General features: G+C 33.5%; 1 protein-coding gene across 1 annotated transcript; it reads left to right on the top strand.

Annotated features, from left to right (window-relative positions):
• The first annotated feature begins 155 nt into the window (after positions 1-155).
• On the top strand, positions 156-25,486 carry LOC115877812 (arf-GAP with dual PH domain-containing protein 1-like). Its single transcript, XM_030894137.1, has 6 exons — positions 156-237; positions 525-750; positions 15,384-15,774; positions 21,002-21,197; positions 24,491-24,682; positions 25,107-25,486. The coding sequence occupies exons 1-6, from the start codon at positions 156-158 to the stop codon at positions 25,169-25,171; spliced, it is 1,152 nt and encodes a 383-aa protein (XP_030749997.1). The 3' UTR covers positions 25,172-25,486.
• The last annotated feature ends 676 nt before the right edge of the window (positions 25,487-26,162 follow it).

The following is a 26,162-nucleotide window of genomic DNA, read 5'->3' as shown; positions in this document are numbered from 1 at the left end:
GCGGACGGCGGATGCCGTTCGAGTTCGAGACGTCAAAACTCAAAACATCTTTTTAAAATGGACGATAGAATGATTTTATTTTTATTTTGATCGCGTAGTGAATGTTCTCGGTGTAATGATTTCGATGGTGCATTAAATAGTGCTAATTCGTGAAAATGGTGGAAAGAAATGAGAAATTGCTGTCGGAGTTATTGAAATTGCACGGAAATAACGCTTGTGCCGATTGTGGGTCAAAAAGTAAGTTTATGTTGTGGCGTGTATAGTAAATAGTTCACTTACAATTACGTTTACTCCGTTTTCATTCATCAGTTTGCAGGAAAAATTAATGAAAGATGTAAAACGGCATATTCGCGTATCCGTTTCACGTATTAATAGGTTTAATTTTTCGAGAATTTTTGAAATTATTTATTTTTAAAGGGCTACCTTTACTTCTTAAGATGGGCATTTAAATATTTAAATAAATTTTGCTGGAAAAAAAGAGAATTCCAAAATAAATGAACTAATTTCTCAATTATTTGTTTTAGATCCAGAATGGGCTTCTTACAACATAGGAATCTTTATTTGTACCCGGTGTTCTGGAGTTCACAGGAGTATGGGAGTTCATATAAGCAAAGTCAAGCATTTAAAGTTAGACCGATGGGAAGATTCACAAGTGGAAAGGATGAAAGAAGTTGGGAATATTAAAGCAAAAATGAAGTACGAAGAAAGGGTGCCGACATGCTACAGGCGACCTAATCAAGATGACCCACAGTAAGTAAATAAATATACCTAAATATTTCTCCAAGAATTTTCTAAAAATACAATATAATATGTCAAATTAATGTTAAGATATATCACTAAAATCTTAGCAAACTTACCTTAATACAAAACTAAACAATTAGGAAATCTAATACAGGGCAAGTCAAGGATAAAATTCATTATTGTTCTTTATTTAATAAAAACAATATTTTTCTACTTTTATATGAATGTCGTATATTGTGTGCGTCTCTAAAGTGCCTCACCCCTATGAAGAATGTTTTTTTTTCCCAAAATGTCAATAATAAAAAGTTTTTCCTCTTGTAAAGACAATCTGGGGACATACTGTATAGTTGACAAGGTTGACTCACCCTGTATTTTTTTCTTTATTCAAGACCTAATCAAGAGGCTCGCTTAAAAATGTTAATAAATAAAATGACTAATACTTGTATTATTGTACTTTCTTTTGAGGATTATTTTTTATTTATTCTGGTTTAATCAAGATATTGAATTACTGAAAAAATAAAACTCATGAAGTCTCATGTTTTCTATTAAAATTAAAGAGAATTTAATTGAATGTAATGAGGAAACTTCCAGACAGTTTTTTGAGAAAAATAAAAAAATACATTAGACTTTTTTATTACTCACACTTGTGTTATGGCTGTGGACATTTCTTGGAAATATTAATGTCTGTTGCTGCTCTATTTATAGATTAGTTTCAGAGAAAAACATTATTTTGTTTTGTCTGGATATTTAACTGTAATTTTTTGAATTATACTCTGTTTTTTTTAATGAGCTTAGGTATTTGGAATGAACGTTTTTTGTTTAACCTTTTGATTGCTGAGACTATTTTTACATTGAATTTTCGACACGTTTAAAGCCCCCTCTAGACTTAACGTTTTGCCTGTCAATTAAAACGGAAGACCGTCCTATCTTTACCAGCGGTTTTAGATCAGTTGTTGGTAAACACCATATACAGTGTGTCCCATTTTGGTTGAAATCATACGGTATCTCAGTTATTAGTAAAGATAGGAGGATGCGGTTTGCACAAACCCGTCCCACTTTTTTGTCAAAGAAAGATGCTGGAAACAAAGTTTTCATATCCCTCTTCGTTTCTAAGCTACATGGTCTTTTCGAAATTTTTTTAATTTGGGACGGCTACCGTATCTACGTTATTGTGGATGATATCGAGAAGGTGAAAACTGATTCTTGTACAACTTTTTACGTAGAATACAGTGGCGTAATCTGGTTTTCTACGAAAAAAATATTTTTGAAAATATGAACGTTTTTTCAAATGGAACGCCCTGTATATTTATAAATCATATGATGTTTGCAAATATGCAAAAGCTTGCATTATTAAAGCATTTTCCAGGTGTTCGACGTTGTTGTAGTTGCCACGATAAATTTCATATTTCAAAAATCCCGAAAATCAGAAATCGAGAACCGACAAATCATATGGGTCCATTTCACTGGTTCCAATTCATTGATTTGAGAAATAATAATTTAACTTAGCTAAAGGAATATCTAAAAGTTCCGGTACGATAGCTTCCAAGATTTACAAATAGCAGTAGACAGGGTCGAGCCGTGCCGGGGTGCAAGGGGTGCATGGCACCCGGGCGGTACTAACAAAGGGCCGCAAAATATCATCTTCAAAATTTTTTTATCATATTATCAAGAATAAAAAAAGCCACCTTGCAAAATGCAAATTTTTTTCTAAAAATCACGATATTCAAGATCCAATATGGACTCAAATCAGGCTTTCAAATTTAGCAATTATAAGTATTGAAGAAGATATTTCTAACAACTTGGATGTAGGCGATTTGATTACGGAATTTGCTACTAAACAAGCGAGAAAAGTAGATTTTAGTATTTAAACCCGTTTAATTATTTTTGTTTTTTTTTCCTGAATGTATTTTTATTTTATTTTATGTATTTGTTAATAAATACTTTGTTATTTTACTATAAAATTTGTTTATTGAGAATGATAAATTATGAACTCCTTTCCTTACCTAATTTTATGAACTCCTACAAACCCAACCTAATTTTTTTACATTAATGGGGGTGGCAAATTTAATTCTCGCACCCGGGCGGCAGATACCCTACGCTCAGCCCTGGCAGTAAAGAGTTAAGTTTCCCTAATATATGAAGAATTTATTAGTGGCTCCCAAAAATAAAACAAGATACAGATAGCAGTAGATATACTTTTAATAATTCTTTAGTTTCTTTTATTATCAATCATTGCCTACTATTCCTATTAATAAATATGATCTTTTAATAAAAACTTTTAAATATTGCAGTAAATAGTGAAAATAAATATAGAATGATATATATTTTTGAGAAGCTTATGGAAAGCCAGATCATGTAATTTATAAATATACAGGGTGTTCCATTTAAGAAAACATAACTTTAGTTCATATCTTATAAAATATTATTTTCGTAGAATAACAGACTACGCCACTGTATTCTACGTACAAAGTTCTACAATAAACAGTTTGCATCTTCTCGATACCGATAAAGTCCCAAATTGCAAAATTTTCAAAAGGACCCTGTAGCTCAGAAACGATGAGGACTATGAAAATGTTGTTTACGGCATCTTCCATTTGACAAAAAAAGTGGGACAGGTTTGTGCAAACTGCGCCCTTCTATCTTCACTAACGATACTTCTTGTGATATGTTGACCCAATCAAATAATATATAACCTGAGGGTGCACCCACACTATCCTGAAAACGGCGTATCGGCGTAACGACCTTGAATTGATTTCCAGTAATTCTATTGGCTGAAATTTTTGACAGATGAATTATACAGATAAAATTTCTGACAGATGAATTTTTCAGCCAATAGAATTACTGGAAATCTAATCAAGGTCGTTACGCCATTACGCCGATACGCTAATACGCCGTTTTTAGGATAGTGTGGATGCACCCTGAGATCTATCTTTCTGACTGCAGAAGCTGAAGACGACGAATTAACTAGACGAATTTTTTCTTAAATTAACGACGAATTATTTCTTATAAATAAACCAAAAATAAATATTTTTGGTTCTAAATTTAAAAAGTTTGTATAAACATTATTTCTATTTTTATCGCAAAGAAAAAAATAATAACAATAATAGTCATGTATGTAAATAACTGAAATCTGTTGTGGTTGTTTTTTTTTGTGGACACGCATGGAACACATGCAACAATTCCTTTGTCGCTTATTTGTTTTTATAATCGTACTTTTGTTTGATGTAAACAATTATTATAAACATGAACGCAGTTGATCAGAAGTGTGAAGTATAAAAGACGTGATTCATGTTTATGAACAGCAATAATTATGAAATTTACTTAAAATTAACTAATCATTTATCTTTTCTTGCATTTTCGCTTTTATTATTTCCAGCTTGTCAAAAATAATTAGGACACGTCAATTTGACTTGGCTGTTTCACTATCTATAGCACAGATTATGTATCCTATAAGTATACAGATAAAAATCTTGTCCTTAATTCAGTAAAATTGTTTTTTATGACGATGTGCAAACGAGTCAAATTTCCTGTGCGCAAAAATAAACTCGCGTAAAATACAATAAACAGCGTAATAGAGAGATATCGCTTAACCGAATAGCGGGCATGGACGTTAATAAGGCCAGGTGTTATTTCCTTTACGTGAGGTGGTATTAACTCTCTTCATTTATAGTTATCGGATCGGAAAGAATTCTGATCGCGTCGCGTCCGCTATTTAAACTTAACCTAACTTTGAATTTAAAACTTTGAAATTGTTTTGTTTAATAGGTATTTTAAAACTAAAGGGCTAAAGTGCTTATTTCCAGTGTATTTCCGTTATTGTTCAACGTCTGCCAGTGGGTTTAGGACAACAAGCAACAAATTCTCTTAGAAGGGCTAAGTCGTCATCTGCTGTAAACCTAAAGACCTTTATAGGTTCTTTAGTATTGGAAGAGGTGGAATCCATATTTTGGGCCATATTTATTTAATTAGAACTAATCCCAGCTACTTAAATATCAAATTACCTAATAAAACTAAAGCAATAATTCAAAACAATTCAAACATAACCTAAAATAAAAGATCTCGCCGGCCGGCTCCGGTTGTCAAATACCCGCACGCCCATTTAAGCAATTTTTAAACGTTATCAGAGGTTATTTAGAAAGAGCGCTTGGTGTAATTAATCCGCAAATTACGTCAGGCGATAACGTTATTAGCGAGTGTTGCGTTGAATCGCGCATATCGTAACCATGATAAGGTCATAAGGTACGCGTAAATACTGGATGACGCTATTCGGTTTTCCGATATCTCTCTAATAACTGTGCCGGTCAGGCGCTGTGCACAATTTTAGAGGCCATAAGTGGGCGTGCTATGTGCGCAAACTAGTCACCTAACTAGTGCCCGATTCCGAAAATTGGAACCACGAAAAACAATAAAGAAAAAACAAAGATTATAATCTGTATAATCTGTGTCTATAGTCTATACAGGGTCGCTGATATGTATGGGAACGGTCGATTATTAGGTAAAATATAAGAAAATCAACACCTCATAATTCGAAAATTGTTGAATTTACGTACCTACATTATGTGTATTATGATTATGTACCTCTGCGGAAACTGTGATGCCTACAGTTTCCGCAGAATGGCATCGTTAAATGAAACCGAACACATCGAAATTAATTAAATCGAATTGTTTAAGTGATATTTTCAAAAGTCAATAACTCGGAAACGGTTGGTTTGAGGTACCATTGCGATCAAAAAAAGTAGTACAAGAATTAGTAGTCCCAGATAGAACTCCTGGTCTATAAGGATATCGAGAAGTGGATATCGTCCAAGGTTATTAAAAGGTAAGGTTGTCTCGTTTCGTAACTTTTGGACCAATAGGAGCGAAGCGGAATAGCATTCCTCTGACGTAGATAGAACGTATAAAATCATAGATAAAAGGAATAGAAAATAAAATGCAACCGACAAAGAGAGATAAATGGACAATACAATAAAGAAAACACACACCAAACAACTGAAAACTATTGACGCCATACACTATAAACAATAAAGTACACAATGAATACCGATTCGGAAATGCACTGTCGGACTGTGGACAGTTTTTATCCCTTTAGTAGATGACGTTTTCGATAATGGCGGATCGAGTTATGAGACAACCTTACCTTTTAATAACCTTGGATATCATCGTCACTATGAAAACAATACAATTATGCCACCTAACTTTTTAGGCGTTACCATGAATTTGGTAATAATTGGTAGGTATACGTGGCGAAATAAAAGTATAAAAAATTTACCTACCTTTTAAAAATGGGCAATTTTTCAAGTTTTAAAAATATTTTATTATAGACCAGCAGATTAAATCATATTTTGTGGTATGTACTACTTTTTTGTATCGCAATGGTACATTGTGTGTATTTCGATTTTTGCTTAGAATTGAAGGAAGAACCGAAAAATGCAATAATATACAGGGAGTTCCATTTAAAAAAATGAAACTTTGATATACCACGACTTTATGACCGACCCTGTATACTTATTGATTACCCGCCAATAGATATTTAAAAACCCTATAACTTTTATATTTAACTTTTTGCGGTACCTCTTATATTTTACCTAATAATCGACTGTTCCCATACATATCAGCGACCCTGGATATTTGTATTATTAAATAATTATTAGAACTTATCTACCGTACGATCGAAAAAAAACGGCGTCAAAGACTCCTGGGTGGGGGTTTCAATTTTCGGGATAGGGATTGTGTTTTGAAATCCCGGGATTGACTATCAGAATAAGAAATTTAATCTAAAGAAATACTTATAACGTATAATAAAATTGCAGCTACATACATTCACCTGCACGAAAAACGGGCACCTTAAAATTTTCATGTATTTTGAAGTTTTATACCGGGTGCGTCTCAAAAGTGGCTCACCCCATAACTGTTTTATTTTCTTAAATAAAAAAACGACATTTAGTATGTGAGTATATGACATAAATTAGAATTAATTGACATATTTAATTGTTTTTGGTCACTTCCTGTTTTACCGGAAATGACTACAACTTTTGATTTTTAAATGGCACCCTCGGTATATTTTTACTATATTCGATAGAAAATGACACTCTGAATAGAATGACATATCATATGTCAACTTTTGAGATTTTAGCTTAAAAAAATCGTATTTTAAATTTTAATCTAGAGTGCCATGGATGTGTTAAAAACACTAATTTTTAATCAAGGAGTCTTGGAAAAATAGATTTGAGTGTCTACTGATTTTCGTGTCTTGTCCGGGCCCGTTATAAGATGGCTCATTAGCATATTTGGAAAAAAAGCATTTTTACGAATAATTTGGTACCACACACTTGGTTGGAGTCAAATTGTCATTATGACCCGCATGTTACAATTTCAAATAAACCATATACGAAAATGTCAAAAATTGACATACGATATCGATGTCATTCTATTCAGAGTGTCATTTTCTATCGAATAAAGTAAAAATATACCGGGGGTGTCCTTTAAAAATCAAAAATTTCCGGTGAAACAGAAAGTGACCATAAACAATTGAATACGTCAATCAATCCTAATTTATGTTATATACTAACATACCAAATCTCGTGTTTTCATTTGAAAAAATAACAAAGTTATAGGGGTGAGCCACTTTTGAGACGCACCCGGTATATTGTTTTAGTGGACCGATTTTGATGATTTTTAAAGAAATTTGTAGCTAAACTATTTGACTTTTTAGCATCTCTTTCTAAATTTAAAATTAAATTTGCCATCTGTCAATTATACAAGGGGAAACAAAATTGATATTTTGGTGAAAGTTTGCAACACCCTGTGGAGTACGTTAACAAAGAAACAACAAGGAATTTAAAAATAATTTTATCATCTAGGTACATATTCTCTCGACAGTCTGTTTTTGGTTCATCTAAATAGCTTTATTTTTTTTGGAGATATTCGCTTTTAAAGAAGACACTAACATTTTTTCGTATTTACATTAAAACAATGCCCTTGCGCCACCTTTTGGTTCTAGACAACAAACCTATAAAATAGTGTTTATGATTTATGTAATGTCACTGTCTTTGAAAAATCGTATTATATTATTGTCTGTTAGGCAGTTACTTTAGCAGATATGGTTTTATGTCCAAAAGTTGATCTCTGTCATGAATTTAAGGCATCAATAGCCGATACTTCAAAACCATCTCCGCTAAAGTAAACATCAATAAACAATAATAATATGACTTTTCAATGACAGTGACATTACAAAAACAATAAACACTATTTTATAAGTGTGATTAGGGAATGCAATCCCGCACCAAAATCTCAACCCGCGGGTTTAAAGCAGTCAATCCCACGGATCCGCAAAATTGCGGGACTGTAAACAATAGTCATACTTTTGGTCCTAAATGGTACAAAAGGCATTGTACATTTTGCATAGGCCCACAATATATTGATATAGCGTGTATCTTAAACTAGCTGTACAGAAATTTGGACCGATGTATACAGGGTGTTCAAAAAATATATTTAATATTAAATAAACTTAAATTTTATTATAATTTATCTACTTATTTTATAAATAAAAATATTATTCTAATGTTGAAGTTTTTTTAACTTGTGTTAGTTATCTGCTTTTAGATACACTCTATATCAATAATTTTTTGGCAGATGCAGAATGTACAAAGCTTTTTGTACCATTTACGACCTATATATGATACGATACGTATGACTAAAAATGCATATTTTTCAAAAAAACGTCGTATTTTCCTTAAAACAAAAAAAGTTAAAAAACTTATCAAATTGTTTTTTCTAATTTCAATACAGATTAGTCGTACTTGGGAAAAATTTCAATTTTTTAAAAATTGTAAATTTGCGGTAAAAAAGATTCTTGGCCAAATTTTCACACTCTTATAAAACACCCTGTATACGAGAATTCGCTAAATATATTTTCGAAAACCATATAGCATCTTAATCACAATAGATGCATCTAAAACCTGGTCCAAACCGCATCCCAAAATCTTTTTTAGTTCAAGAGATGCCTATTCAACTTTAAATTTACCCTAAAATTTTGCTTGGCCCGATAATTACATATGTCCGGCAGTTTATTTGACGAAATTGTCCACAAGTACTAGTTAATTATTAATGTTAATTACTTATTTTTAATGGCCAAGCCGCAAGGGGAATCCCCCGGGTTTCGACCGTCGACGCATCGGTCCGGAACGAAACGGTTTGACCCTGATCGAGATCGATTCGATTACCCAGTAGTAATGGGTCAATCCCGCGGATCCCGCACGGTAAATCCCGCAACTTTGATTCCGCGGAATCTCAGAGGGATCCCGCAATTGCGGGATCCAGCATTTGCGGGACTGCATTCCCTAAGTGTGATGATGAGGATCCAAAATCAGTGCTAAAATTGCTGTAAATCGTTACTGTCTTATTCAAAAGCGAATATCTCCAATAAAAATAAAGCTATTGCGATGAATCAAAAATCAAACTCTCGAGAAAAGACGTACTTAGATGATAAAATGATTTTTAAAGTCCTTGCTTTGTTAACACATTCCACAGTAGTCTAGGAGCTAGCCTATGTCACGTGTGCCGTTGTATGTCCCCGAAATTTTGTTGCGGGGATTTGTTAAGCATCTCTAGGAGTAATTGACAAAATTGGCCACATGGTCCAGAACATGGTCATTTGGTCGCCATATTTAAAAATGGCTGCCAAATTCTAAATTTTTTTTTACTATATTTCCGTAAAAAATGCTCCGATTTTGTATTTTTAAAGATCAACTTAATCCTCTTATGAAGAAAAAAATTGTAATTAATTTAATGACAAATTTATTAGGAGCACATTTGGAATATGGAGCACCAAATGACAACACACCTCTTCCTGTAGATTTTGACGCTTACTGGGCCTCATGTCAAAACAAAGAACTATTGCAGTCATACTTTGTTGATTGGGTATCCCGGAAAAAAGATTCTGTCACTGCATCTATTCCCATTTACCTGGGTGGCGTTGTTAAAGATGGTCAGCCAAGGTGTTTCAGTATAAAGAATGACAGAATTGAAGTAGAACGTACGTTGGAATCTGATCATGAAGAAGCGGATGACAGAATGTTAACCCATATCTCTCACATGGCACTGACTACAAACGTAAAGAACGTAGTTATTTGTTCTACTTGCAGCTTGCAGAAGTGGAAAAGTGCAGGACTTAAAGAGCTTTATGTTGCCTTTGGAGTAGGAAAAACGTTGCGGTAGGTATATTCCACTTCACTCGTTTGATGGCAGATTACCACTTAATGTTTTAACAGCTTTACTTGATATTCATTCTTTAACCGGTTGCGACACTACAAGCAAGGTTAGTACAAAATTAGCAGCTCTGAAAGTAGCAGAATCGTATGCTGAAAAGCTCTTGTTAGAATTTGGTAAAAAGCCATTAAATGAAGAAATGGAAAAACAAGCAGAAGAATTTTTGGTTCGTGCACTTTCATCAAACTTGAGTACAATGGATAAGTTGCGTTTCTATCAGTTCCATCATAAAAAATTACGAAACTTTCAAGATTTGGTTCCTACTTCAAGATCAATACGTCTTCACATAAAACGGCGCTACTTGCAATGCTACAATGGATTCATGCTTTGGAACCATGTAAAAAACTTAATCCGTTGAACTATGGTTACATAGAAAAAGATGGTATTTTTTGATTCAACAAGTAATAGACAACCCAAAGGACCCTGAAGACTTTCCTAGTCCATATAGTTGCCAGATGTGCTTCAGAGAAACTGTATGTCCCTGTAGAAAATTAAAAATAATGTGTTGCGACTTTTGTAAATGTAAAAGTAGTGTTTTAGACCAATGCAAGAACCCTCATACATAAGTTAGTAAGTTTTCTGCTTAAACATCTTAGTTTTTTGCATTTGAAAAATTATACTTGTTGCGCGTTTTTTGCGAATACGTCTTATGCATTTAAATATACTTTTATTTTGAAACGAATTTTTATTATAGTGCTTAAAAACGTGCCATGGTTCCATATTTTTAAATAATATTTTCCTCAAAAGAACTATAGTCAAAAAATATGTATTCACAAAATTTGTTTGCGGTCAAAAAATGAGTATAATAACCTTTAAAACTAAAATCCCGACCGTTTGTTAGGAAGATATTAAAATATATAAGAAATTAGTAACATGTCGGCCATTTTTAAATATGGCGCCTAACCGACCACGATCTGAAGCGTGTGACCAGTTAGTTTTTAAGCTCTTATACTCTTATACATATTTAATAAAACGCCGCACAAAAACTTAGGGGACATATAACTGCACACGAGACATGGGCTAGAGCGCCCGCACTACAGGGTGTTTCAAACTTTCACTAAAATATCAAAATTTTGTTTTCCCTCGTATAATTGACAGATGGAAACTTTCATTTTTAATTTAGAAAGATATATTAAAAATGCAATAATTTAGCTACAGATTGCTTAAAAATCATCAAAATCGGCCTAGAACACTAGAACAAAATATATTAAACTTTAAAATACCTCAAAATTTTAAGGTGCCCGTTTTTCTTGCCGGTGAGTGTACATCGAAACGAAAATGAGTTACATATATAACGATGAGGAAAAAGCTTTATTAAAAAAGACAAAACAAAGTAACATTCATATTAAGTAAATAAAAAAAAAAATTCTTGTTGCAAAAAAATATATATAGCAAACAAAGAAATGTAACTTTTATATATTGACGTTCTGCTTAATGTAAATATATGATCTTTTAAAGACTAAAGTGTAGAAAGTCGAATCATTTTAGATTTTAAATTTTTCGAGATATTCGGGATCCCGGGATTTAATAACGGGATTTCGGGGATAAACATACACGCGGGATCCCGGTTTGGAAACCCTAAACGGTACTAACGAACCGCAATTTAAGTGAGCCATATTTTTGAGCCTAAGCTTTTGGAGTAATTTCTATTTCGCCAGGGAGGTGCATGTTTACCCCCCTTCCCCGGCGCCTCTGAAAAACTGTAAACGTTTTCCATTCCTTAAATTCGCTTGCATGTCGGCTCTCTAGTAAACATGTTTACTGCATCCAGGAGGATATTATATACCTGACGCATCGGCCTTCCCTCTGCTAAATTCAATATAAATACTATTTTATTATTGTGCTCTAATTTGTTTTTGCGGGGTCTTGTTTCGCTACACTGCATCGGTGGGCGTTGTAGGATATTCGGTTTTGTTTGTAACTTTGTAGCCATCCGGAACGTAAACAAGGATTTAGGAGTTATGTCACAGCTTATTTATTAGACAGCCTGTCGACTCACTATTATAGGCTTGGTGTGTTCTCCGCCGGTGCTGCCACCGTCGGGCGTAAACAATCGGTATATATGTTACAATAAAAGTTGGAAATCAGTGATTGTTAACAATTGTAAAAGCTCACATTCACTGATTTGCTAAGGCTACGCCAGTAAAAGTTCAACAGCAATTTTTGAAACCAACTTTTACTAGTGAATGCTAGCATTTCCTGGACGACAGTAATGAGTTTGGAAGATTCAGCTAGCGATGTTGCCACATGTTGTAAAATATAAGGATAAATAAGGATAAGTTGAATAATATAGGCAATATAAGGATAACATTAAATCAGGTTAAACGTTGGCAACGTTGACAGACATCTGGTGTAAATTAATTTTTTTTGTGGTTATGTGTAATTGTTTTGTTATCGTTGTAAAAAGTGCTGTGCGGTATTTTTCCTATATATAAAACAGTTTCTGTTGGACTTTTGGCACAAAAACTTTTCAAATTTATGATTTCAGTCTAATAACTACCGTATGATCGAATAAAAACGGCGTCAGCGATGGCTATGGAATGAAGATCGCTGTCATTTTATATGTAAAATTATATGGGAAATGTCATCGATCGTCATTTCCAAGCCAACTGGACGCCATTTTTTTTCGATCATACGGTATTTAGTCAGCATGTTTAATTTATGTCAATGATGACAGGTATTGATAATTTCGATTCCAAATATCTCGAAAACCATTACTCGTAGCGATTTTTACCAAGAGACCTTCTTCACGTAAAAAACGTCGTAAATGTATATTTTTTTACTCAGTAGTTTTATACAGGTGCGGACAAAAAGTTATTACTCTTCAAACCAGTTAAAAAATATGTAGGTGGCGCCCTCTACTAGTAGGAGTCATATTGATATCAAAATCAAATTTCTCATGTCAAAAAACTCCCAGACACCAATTTTCATCCAAATATTGACATTACTTCAGAAATTATTGGGAAAAAATTAAAATAAAAATGAAACTTCTACACCCTGTATCTCCGAAACTAAGCATTTTAGGACATACATTTATACGAACTTTTTTACTTATTTTTATCTGCAGAATATGCTGCCGAAGTTTCCGGAATACAGTTCGGACCACCCTGTATATCAACATAAAACGAGATGTAATTAACGAAATATCATCGTAACAACAACTATTTTAGAAACGTCTACGTTTACTTCTCTCACTGAGATTTATGAAAAAAGTCCTTTGCTTCGGGTACAGATACCTCCACGTTTTGGAAATAGCTCAAAACGAAACAAAAGCTTTGTTCCAACGCAGAAATTAGGAACGTTCTAGAACGATTATTGGTATCGCCGGGATGGAATTTGTGCGCATGTGTCGACTAGAATAGTTCTGTTACGATACCAAAATTAAATGCATTTGGAACGGTTTGGGAATCGATTTAGAATACCGTATGATAAAAAAAAAACGGCGTTAGCGATGGCTATGAAATGAAGATCACTGTCATTTTTTATATGTAAAATTCTATGGAGAATGGCATTGATCATAATTTCCAAGCCAACTGGACGCCGTTTTTTCTCGATCGTACGGTATTTACGTGCTTGAACTATACACTATAAGACAATTAATAAATTGGGAAGGAGATTTATTTATATTTGTACTTTTGAATCATTCGTTCAAATTATTTTCGCTGGTATCCAACATAGACTCGATATCACTGTCCCCTTCGTCACTCATCATACTTCAAAAATAGAGAAATATTTAAAATAAATGCACAATAAACATCAAATAAAACTTAAGTTTCAAAACGTCGTCAAAATGAATGACAGATGAATAAACTGTCAAAATTAAAAAGAGAAATGGCTAAAGGAATTTAAAGTCCAGAAAAAATCAATAATCTGCTGACACAATCTTAACGCGCAGGTCAGTCCCTATGATTCTTCCTTTCAGGCTGGTATCGAAATTACGGTTCCGGAATCGATTTACTAACGGTGACAACTCTTGTTGGAACGCAAAAGTTATCAGCTTTGTTCGGGTTCTTATTATTACCGATTCTGAACTGTCCTAGAACTCTGCCGCGAATGCGCTAATGAAATAATTTCTCCATATTTCATTCTGCGCATGCGTATCACAGTTCTAGGACGGTTCAGAATCAGTAATAGAAAAACCCGAAGTAAGTTATCGTTCACTAAACGATTCTCTCGTGGTTGGAACGCTTTTTCTCCACTGCGCAGAAGCGTTACCGTACCGAGTACGGCTCTCTCCGTCGTTGGAACGACTAAAATCAATGACTAAAGAATCCAAGGACAAATAACACCCGAGAGCAAATTGTGACGCTGTCACCAAACAGTGCCGTGGCACATATTTTTCTTAACCTAGCTGTTTGAAGCAATATTTATATTTTTTGATAATTGTTTTGACTACGCCTATGGTGTATCATCCTAATTAATTACAAAAAAAACGTATTAAAATGTTAACAAAAGGTACAAAACTAGTATCGACGTATAGCACATATCAAGTACATATAGATGTTAATTGAAATTTAAGAATAATTATCGAATTCAATAAGAAAACGCTAAAAAGTTGGAGTGGACTGTTTATTTACCTATGAAACGTAACTCCTAGCTCTTTCTTATCGCTGCTGCTTTTACATTTGAAAGCTGAACAACTAATCACCATTGTAATAAAGTTTATACAAAGTTTACTACACACAAACTATTAAAAATCGCTAAAATTGTCGCTGGTGACCAAATGATGACTCATTGTTTGCCACCAAAACAAAAAAAATAGGTCACAAATTCTGCTGCAGCCCGTTAGGGGCGTTACATGTTCTTATATTCTTTAGTCATTGACTAAAATTGAACGAGGCAATTGCTGTCCTCCATTCGCGAACTTCGAGCTCCGGGCTTTACGCCCTGGGGCTACTCGAGAACGGTTCTGAAAGGAGCTGTGCGCGATGGCCTAGTGCCTCCATATGGCGCGGAACAGTTCTGGAACTTTATAACTCAATTGAATGGAGTGTGAGTATCGCGTTCTTGAACAGTTCAGAGCTGCACAACTGCGTGAATGGAGGACAGTAAATAGGAAACGCCAAAAAAATCTCTCCACGCCCTTCCCACGAATAGTTTTCAGGCGCTTTTAAGAATCGAAAGTAGGTCGAGGCAAACCGAAGTGGGTCAAGATAACTGGAAATAAACCGAAATGTAACAAAGTTGGGCGACGAAATGCGACCTTGGCCTGCTTCGAAGAATTCTCCGCATAGTGTAGAGGCAGTTTTTTACTTAATTTTTACTATCTAAAACAGCGTTACATCACACAAACCTCGTACCTAAGTATTTTATAATTTCAGTAAAAAAATGGATTGAAATACACCAATCCGATAAAATTTCTATTTTTTTTTCAGGGTTCTAGTGGAACAGTGGATCAGAGCGAAATACCAGCGCGAAGAATTCTGTTATCCAGAACGACAGTCCTACACCAGCGGGTACTACTCCGGTTTCCTCATGAAAAGAGGCAAGGAAGACAGCAAGTATCGTTCTAGGAAGTTCGTACTGTCCGAGGCCGACGATACGCTCAAGTATTTCGTCATAGAACACAAGGATCCCAAGGCGGTACTGCGGATATCTGAACTGAACGTTGTGTTCGCTCCGGAGAAGATTGGTTATCCGAATTCCTTGCAAATTACTTTTCTGAAGGACGGTACGACCAGACATATATACGTGTACCATGACGAGGGCGAGATTGTCATCAATTGGTATATGGCGATTAGGTGTGCTAAATTGCATAGGCTACAGGTTTGTATTTACACAGATTAGGTATACTATACCGGGTGTTTCATCGTCGAGCGGGACATAGGAAATCCCATGTAAATTTTAATGGGGTCAATTATTGGCTTCCCTAATTATTTTAGAGAATAATTCTATTTAGGTTTATTGAAGAGGACTAAAACCCACATTCAAAAGAATAACTTTAGATATTTTTGATTAGCCTGTTTACGAGTTATCGCCGATTTCTTTTTAAATATTTCTCCTTTCTTATGGCCCTGTATTTACTTATGAGCACCAGTCAAGGTAAAAGATAACTGTCAAATGAAGTTGTCATTTCAGAAATTTATCTATTTAGTGCTTTACAAAGAATATACCTAGCTAGAAAAAGAATGGACTCTGCCATACTGAAAAATGGTCCTACAGAAGTGGCGCCATCTATTGAGTAGGGCTTGTTTTAAATGGATCGAAGCGCGGGCTTTTTAAATGAGCGTATTTATTGAATTTTACTCTAAAATATAATTAAATTTGATTATTAAATCTTATTTTTTACACAAATTCAACAATACTAATGACAAGTATCGTTGTGATGTGTAAAAAATAAGATTTAACAGTATAATTTATACAATTATTTGATGTTTAATTGATTTTATAATTTATACAATTATTAAATAAAATTAAAGCCAAACGTGAAATATTATTTATTATTTAAAGTTTTTATTTAAAAGCCAAATATTTAAACATCGTTTATTATAATAAAACAAGACCAACGTAGTGCGCCCAAAGTTTTGTAAATGGAGTAAATATAAATAGGTACTTAAATGATGGCAAAAATAAAAGACTTACATTATATTTTTAGGGCCACAAACAAAAGGAATTGTCTAATTAAAACACATATAACAAATTATAGTTTGAAAAACATTTTGATAATATTATGATTGGCGCTATGACAACGACAATCTTTTTTGAGAATTTGACAATAATATGACAATGGCCGTTGGAAACTATGGAAACTACAAAAAAATTCTGATTTAACGCCATCTGGCAATAACTAGTAGCAACTTCTTAACCTAAAAATTATTTGCACTACCACCTAGTGGCTAGGGCTGGAACTATTTTATTTGAGATTTCCGTGGAAACGGCGGAACCGCTTTTGCTATTTCATTTTCCCGCCCCTGGTGCTTTATTATTATTATTAAAAACTCATACCTACATCGAAAATATTAGCCATGAATCACACTACCGAAGAAAAAGTATTGATGATTAAATGATATTATCAAGGAAATAGTTATCAAAAGGTGTCGGTCATGTTTGCTGCTCTGTATCCGAATATAGACCGATACCTGGAAAATCTACAATCGCAAGGAATATCCAGAGATTTGAGACCAAAGGTACCCTAATAAAGGCTTCGGTGAAGTATCCTGACACACGATTTTTCTTAGAAAATGAAGTTTATGTTACCTTAAAAGTAACTTCTTGGATTCTTTGACTAAAATCTGATGCGGAAAAACACGTTTCACAAAAAAAATATTTTTAAAAATGTTGTTATTTGATTTTTATAGTAAATTCTAGGGCAAATTCCATAACCGATAATGAAAGAGTCGCGGACTTGTTTATATCCGTTTTTATGTTTACGCTGACAGTAGTGAAGGTCGAATTTTGACAAATATTACGAATTGATACATGGTTGTCTGATCAGCTAGTAAAATGAAGAAAAAAATGTCGTCATAGGTTTTAAATTTTTTTTAATATGAATTAGATTACTTTAGTTTATCAAATTGGCTAAATTACCGCGCCGGCGAGACAATTGCTATAGTTATAGCTCTAGCAATGAAAACACGCTGTAAGCTGGAAGCCACCAAAGCAAAGAAAACACGCTGTAAGCGTGTTTTCATTTCTTTGGTTTGTGTTTGGCTCGGGTTGAGTTGATTTGGTATTGGTTGGTTTGGTTTGGTTTGGTTTTGTATTGGTTGGTTTTGTATTGGTTGGTTTTGTATTTGTTAGTTTTGTATTGGTTGGTTTTGTATGGGTTGGTTAGGGTTTGGTCGGGTTGGTTTGGGTTGATTTGGCTGTTTTTTTTTTTTTTCTTTTTATCTGTTTGATTTATATTTTGGTTTAAGCAAGAGCGAAACAAAAGCGACCAAAACACGCGTAATGTTTTGGTTGCTTTTGTTTCACTCTTCTGTTGTTTTTTTTTAGTTTTCCCATTCACACATTACCAACGCATTTTTATTATTAAAAATGGCTATTTTTTCAAAATTAAAATAAAAAACAGAAAAAGAAAATTCAGTGGAACTGGCAACATTGCTTTTCCTTTTGTCGATGTCATGTTAAATCAAGTGTTAAAATTCTCAATAACGTCAAATATGTGTGAATGTGTCAAAACTACGAAAATTAAATTAAAATCACATTAAAATATTTTAAAATTCTGTGCATAATCTCCATTTATTTTTATTTAAAACTACTACTAAGAATGGTTACTTTTTGATAAAAAAAAAAGAAAAATGCAAAAATCGTGTGTCAGGATAGTTCACCGGACCCCCTAATAAATAACTGCAAATGTGAAGCAAGGCAGGCACAAAGAGAAGATGCTAGAAATGATACCGACTTGGAAGTTTTATTGTGCGTGGAAGAGGACGATGGAAAGATCAGTACAAGGAAACTTGAGGATGAAATAGGAATAGATCACACTACAGCGTTTCGAATTTTGAAACGACATAAATACTATTCCTTCAAATATGAAAAGCACCAAGAACTACGAGATGGGAACGAAATACGGCGGCAGGCGTTTTGTTTTGATATGATGGAAAAAGCAAACACGGATATTTTTAAAAAGGATATGTTTCACTGACGAATGCACGTTTACCTTAAATAATGAACCCAGTGTTTAAAATTATCGATATTGGAACAAAGAAAACCAACACAGGTTTGTCGAAACAAGGACGCAATATCCACAGAAAGTAAATGTTTTGGCAGGGATATACTCTGTTTTTTTTTCTCAGATAAGATTTCGACAGACGATGATAGAAAAAAAGCAGATGACGTCCCATACCAATCTATTTATTTAACTAAAAAAAGTTTCTAATAATTTTTAAGTTAACTATGGATAGGTTTAAATATAAATCCGTCATGCGTCGTCTCTTGTTGTTTTTAACCAGTTTTATTGGTTTATTTAAAAAATGACAGATCGTATTTCAATTTTATTGGTTTGACCTGGTTTGACGGAACGATGAACGACAAACGGACGCCGATGCGTATGAACTCGCCTTTAGATTTTTGACGCTTGTCAAAGTCTTGCCAAATTATAGGTTATAATTTTGTGTCAACTTTTGTCAAATACCCTGCGTTTTGAATGATGATGCATTTTGATTCGTGTTATTACGTGTGTTTTGTGTCGTTTGAAGTCAAGTGGAGGAAAAATCGAGTGAAAATTAACTGTAGACCCAGCGCACAGTTTATAGTTAATACTCGGTGTCCAGGCAGAAAGACTTATACACCAATAAAGTTACCATCAATAAAGTTCGTATACCATCTCGTCGTAGATAAGTGCATCTCGTGCAGAGTTTGCCTGTCTCGATCAGTATAGTAGAAGGACCATACTAAACACATACTAAAAACTGGAGTAGCTGTAAAATATCGACATCACACCAGAGGTAAATAATGGATTTTAGTACTGCAGAAAAATAATGTCAAAAGGTACTGGTTTAAAAAAATTAAGATTAAAGTTAAGTAATCGACCTTTAAGGTATAAAATTTGGTAAGTGTTATTATTAATAAAATAGTTTGTTTTACTTATGTTGTTTTATTTATTCCTGTGGAATATTACAGTTAGTTATATTGATAAATATAATCATAAATGCGGGTTTGCAAGTTTCTTAAAGCTTGAAAGTAAGAAATAGTTCTTTTTTATATTTTTTGGGTATGTGGTGTTTTGTTCCTTTTTGTTTTGTATTAACATATGCCGTTTTTTGTTAAATAAAATAACTCAATTACATTTTTTCAGTTATACAGTTTTTTCACAATATTTTGAAGTAATCACTTGTCAGTCAAATTTTAAATATATATTAATGTCCTGCTATGCGTTCCAGTTGTACCCACTTATTTCTTTGTAAAATAAAATAAACTACTTTGAAATTAAAATGACAGACACATCTATCACTGTCAGGGATCTTGTCGTTGGACAGACTATATTCGGACACAATATTATTGGGCCATTATTTCTTACGCGAAATTTAAATGCAGAATATTATTTGGAACTACTCGACAATCATATTTTACCTGCTTTACATGACGCCGCTAGGGAAAATCAGGAAGTTTGATACCAAATGGATGGCTGCCCGGCACATAGTACCCTGGCTGTTCGGGAATATTTAGACAATAGTTTTAACGGAAACGTTATTGGCCTAAATCATACAGTAAATTGGCCAGCAAGGTCTCCTGATATTTTGCCAAATGGTTTCTTTCTCTGGGGCCATTTAAAAAACAGGATATACAAGGATAAAAAATACCCAAATCTAGACTTATATATACTGGCGTACTTGGCAAGTACTGGCAATACTGGCGTACTTGGCAAGTATCCCCACCATCCTCACTTTGTAAACAACATTGGCAATTGTGGCGCTTACATGACGTGTCCATTTCAACAAGTACGCCAGCACAAACAATGTTTAAATCCTTGGCAAGTTAACAGTATAGTCGCATCCATGGATACCGGTAGTCCCGAAATTGTCGTTGCTAATGGTTCTTTTTACTTTTTAAGTTCTTTTACTGTACACTGCAATACGATTTCTATGTTCTTTATGTTTGACCATCCATATGAAGGGCTTATTTTCGTATAAATCCATAAATTCTAAAACAACATCATTTGAAAAGTACACGGGAAAAACCAGCTTTGTCCATTTTAATTGGAGCTAAAGAAAACGCAATTTCGTGTATTTAAAGAAATATGTTATTTTCGGTTTAATAATTAGAAAAATATATATTACTACCAATTCTGAATTATTAATATTGTTAATTATCGCCATATTCTGAAATACCGAAATAAAAATGTCAAAATGCAAAACAAAACAGGGGAAAAACCAGGGATGTCCAATTAAAGACTAATCAAAACTATTATTTTTTTGTTGTAGGAAGAAAATTAATATTTAAATGGGGTTTTATTAGAATACATAAATTTACTACATGTAAATTATCAATAATCAAATTATCATATAACTGTAATAATTTTTTTTTGTTATGCTGAAATTAACTTTTTTAGGTAGCTTATCCATCGGCTAGCGAGTTTGACTTAGTGAACTATCTGACAGAGGACTTTGCTAAGGAAGGTTGGCTTTGGAAAACCGGTCCTAGGACTAGCGACGGGTTCAAGAAACGGTGGTTCACGTTGGACAACCGGAAGCTGATGTACCACGACGATCCCATGGACGCCAATCCCAAAGGAGAAATATTCATTGGTAAGATTATACCATTATATGAGGCGTCAAGTTGCAAAACTGTTTTAGCAAATGTTTGAAGCGATATTTCACAAAAAACGTGTCCATTGAGTGGAATCATTGCTTTGTATCTTGTTTTTCTAGAAATAAAAGCTAATGTTTAAAAAAAACACAAAAATAATTCGGATAAGTAGGGATCGGCAAGACAAGAAATCTTGTCTTGACAAGCAATTTCTTGTCTTGTCTTGAAATATTTTCAAGAATTAAAAAAACATCTTGTCTTGCCATTTCTTGAGAGTTGATTTCTTGTCTTGATTCAAGAAATCATGAAATTTCTTGACATCTTGACAAAAGGGGAACCCCCGTTTAAAATTCGTTTATTAAAGGGGAACCCCCTGTTTAAAAGTCGCGGTGAGATTGGTTAATGTGATGTTTATGCTTTATGCATAAAATCGAGTGTCAGGCATCTAATTTTCAAAAAATTCAAAAACTTTGGGCTCATTATACTACTGTAGCCAAAATCATCAGATTTGCATAATTTTGTTAATTATTATTATTATTATTATCTAACATTAAAATGAGTGATTGTGATGGTTCGTTGAGCAGCAAATCTGTGCCATTCGTAATTGAATCTGGTTCAGAATACCTACCACCTCAGAGACCTGGACGTAGAAGTTTAATTAGTGACAGTAGTGACGGTGATAATATTACTACAGATAAAAACAGTCAAAACAACAATGATAGAAGCTACTCTACTTCAGTGGCGCACATTAAAATGTATTATTTTTTTTTATTTTAAAAGTTTTACGTTAATTCAAAAAGTCTGTAGGTATGCCACTGAAGTAGACCAAAAAAAAGTTATAAAAAAAAACATTTAAAAATTAAAAAATTATTAGACATTAAAAAAGGTTCCAATTTAATTTGGCCCACAGTATGCCAAATTTGGACATCTAACCTTGGACGTACTTATGTTAACTTTGGACATAGGACATCCGACAAAGTGCTGCTTCGTACAAATATTTTTTGATTGATATTTTTTTTATCCATCAATTAATGGATATTCATATAATATACAAATACCTAAGTAAATGAGTATTTCTTTTTTATTTTATATCTTCAAGAAATTTCAAGATTTTCTTGATTTCTTGTCAAGAAATCTTGATCTTGAGAAGTCATTTCTTGTCTTGTCTTGAAAACCAAAAATCATTTCGTGTCTTAATCTTGTCTTGAAATCAAGACAAGATCAAGAAGTTGTCAAGAAAATGACGACCCCTACGAATAAGGCGTTTTATGATGTATAGTATTTTTAATACCCATTTAGAATAACACCATCCTTATTTATTATTAATAAATCAGTTGAAACAAAAAATTACCAACAAAAATGAACGTCGATTATTAATAATTTGTTAGATGTCACGTTTTTGAAGTTACGTTTCACGTTAATGTCATAACGCAAAATAAGATTTAAAATGCCATATTCTGATGAATCCAAAAAACTTATGCTTAATGTAGTAAACTATTTTCAAAACGATTTAGGATCTCGATTTAAGGCAATTCAAAAAGCATCCGAAGCACTAAAAGTCCCAGAATGCACATTATATAATCTAGAAAAACCAAACAGAGCTACAGATTTCGAATTTAGAAGAAATATGTCTGCAAGCGTTTCCCGGAGCAAAATCCGAATTACAAAGAATACCCTACATTGTTTGAGGGAAGTAATTTACAAAATGTATGCGCGAAAGGATAAAATCACAGTAGAAACTATTTTCCTGCAATTTATCGAAGAGTCTCCAGAAACTAAGATTTCCAAAAGTTCGTTATATTTGGGAATTAAAAAAATGGGTTTTCATTTCAAAAAACGGGATGGAAGAAAACAGTTATTGGAAATGCCTGGAATCAGATTAAAAAGAATATTATTTTTGAACAAATACCATGCTGCTAAAAGCGAAAAGCTCCTTACACCTGATTTTCTGTAGAATTTTTACTTAAACGAGCCCTTAAATAAATATTATTACTGCTTGCTCGACTTCTTGTTATATTATTTATTATACTTTTAGTGCTTCAGACGCTTTTGAATTGCCTTAAATCGAGATCCTAAATCGTTTTGAATATAGTTTACTACATTAAGCATAAGTATAAGTTAAGATATTCTTTGGTATAAGCCTTAAATCGAGATTTAAATAATATAGGTATTTTTTAAGAAAACTCGGTATCTAGTTAATAAAACAATATTTTTAAAAATTAGTGCGCTTCTTCTATATTTTTTTTTATTATGTCAACATCTTTAGAATTTCATAAAATTAATTTTTATTATTATAAACCGCCACTGATAATATGAAATTTCAAGTCACTCCGCCAATGCAATAAGAAATATGTCAAGCATTTGACATGACAAAGGTCATAACCTAATTTTTTCATGCGGGTGTAGATGGTGCAAGAAGCCGCATACGTTAAGTTACTAAAACGGCTGGTACCTCTAAATAGGTATTAAAAATACTATATATTGCGGGTTTTGCTTCAGCAAGATATATTTGCATCCAAACTTGAAATAACTAGGTATGCTGTTTTATTAAAATTAGGTAAGGATTTGATGAACTCTGCGTTGTATACCTGTTGCGTATACTCTGTGTTGTATACATCTTGTATACTCTGCGTTGTATACATCTGCGTTGTATACCTGTTCTTTACATATTGTGATATCTAGATCAACAGTTTAACCTTTTCCCTAAAACGGAATCACGGCAGTGACATCACTGGATGGAAAGCAGTAACATTTCTGGCCACATATCAAAAAACGTGTTACTCTCCTCTTCTAAATTGTTTTTATTTGCCTTTAAAACAATACGTCATTGATAATGGTATTCTTACCTAGTCTTTGAAATTATTTTGATAAAAAGTCCTTATTATATCCATTTTGTTCACCTCAAACACTGCAAATTTTGAAACCATAATCTATTCCACAATTTGGCGAGTTTTTTTTTCAGTAATGTATCTAAGATACTCTAATGTTTTAGATTTTTTTCGGCGATTGTAAGAATCTTATATGCTCGTTTGATTTGAACTATTACGTTTAAACCGCCCTAGAATCCAAGGCTGAAATATAGACTCAGTTCGTAAACAAAATGTAAATCTTTCTGCTTGGCCAGATTGGAAAATTCTGAGATTTCGCGTATGCTTTTTTTTTTTGCGCCTCGATTTCAGGGACAAATGTTTTAAAATGCCTGAATAAGAGCCCGTTCTAGAAAGTGTCCAGATTATTGAAGTTACATTGTACTTATGTTTATTTTCTTACCATCTCTCTGATTTGTTTTTAGGGCACATGGCGGACGGATACAGTATACGAATAGGCGTTTCTACGGGCGTCAAAGACCAAGGGTTCTCCTTTATGTTGACCACGCCGGATAGGGTGTACAATCTGTCAGCTCAAACGGAAATCGACAGGGATCATTGGATCGAAGTGTTAGAGAGGGTTATAGAGCGACCGTTAACGCCTCAAGACTTGTCAGGTATGTTTAATTGAGATTTTTTTTAATAATTTTTAATTTACTTTTTTTAAAAACTTGAATATTAGTTCAACATTTCAAAAGTGTTTTGTAAAATAATATTTTTATTCAAAGAAAATATGGTATATTATATTTTCATTTTTCCTTAAAATTTCATAAGACCCCTTTTTATTGAATAGTTACGATTAGGGATATAATATCGATAACTATCGATAGTTCTCGCTGTATCGAATAACAATAGCTGTGTTCAAAATTATCGATATCGATACTTATCGATATATCGGTATTTATCGATATATCGGTATTTATCGATAAACCGGTAACTATCGGTAATTCGGTAGTTATCGATAACTAAAATATATCGATAGGTGAAATGAATCACCCATCCCTAATAGCGAGTCGGTTTTGAACGGATATTTTGTTTCAGTGTCCGCGAGACTGATCAGGAAGAGGACGAACACAAACTCCATAAGTATTTTTTCGCCTAGGTAGTTCCTAAGGACATATCTGACTTTTTATGCCTATCACTAGCCTAGTCTCGTAATTTTACACACACTAAAAACGGATATCACGGTATAGAGACTATTAGCAAACGTATATTTAGTTTTCATAAAATAAACTGGCTTACCGCCGCGCCGGCGGCAGACAGTTGACAAGAGACATACCGCCGTTAGACGGTTTTACATATTTATTAACAGTGAATACCGCCGAACGGGTAAGATGTTTTGCACTGGCTAAATTACCTCTGGCGGTATTGTTAGTGTGTACAAAAAATATCTTCAGCCGGCGGTGTGACATTTCTATACATGTAAATAGCGGTGGAAAATTAAATTAACTTGACATTGACGGCGGTATGCTTAACCTGGTAGATAAATGCCGTACAATTTTAAAATAAATTGTTAAAAAAATCATTATATAAATTTGAATGATTGGAAAAGTAGTTGAAAAAATTGTACTTTGCTTTTGTGCTAACTGTGATTTCACGTCTTTACTTATATTCTTTCAAGTATTGACTATATAGGCTCAGAATTATTACTGAAATCTAAAATTGATAATCATTTTTCGGTTAGGTTAGCTTAAGGCGCACTCTCACGACTTGTCTACTTGGCAAGTACGCCAATATTTGCGTACTTGGCAAGTATCCCCCCCTGTCCCCACTTTGTAAACAACATCGGCAAGTGTGGCGCTCACGTACGCCAGCACAAACATTTTTTAAATCCTTGGCAAGTAAACAGTATAGTCACATCGATGGATACCGGTCGTCCCGAAATTGTCGTTGCTAGTGATTCTTTTTTCTTTTTAAGTTCTTTTACGGTACACTGTAATACGATTTCTATGTTCTTTATGTTTGGCCATCCATATGAAGGGTTCATTTTCGTATAAATCCATAAATTTCAAAACAACATCATTTGAAGACTACACGGGAAAAACCAGCTTTGTCCATTTTAATTGGAGCCGAGAAAAATGCAATTTAGTGCTTTTA

The sequence above is a fragment of the Sitophilus oryzae genome, unplaced genomic scaffold, assembly GCF_002938485.1.
Source record: "Sitophilus oryzae breed Bouriz unplaced genomic scaffold, Soryzae_2.0 scaffold_1499_pilon_pilon, whole genome shotgun sequence".
Lineage (NCBI taxonomy): Eukaryota > Metazoa > Arthropoda > Insecta > Coleoptera > Curculionidae > Sitophilus > Sitophilus oryzae.
Note: the sequence above shows the minus strand (reverse complement) of the source record. Positions and strands in the feature narration are given on the sequence as shown.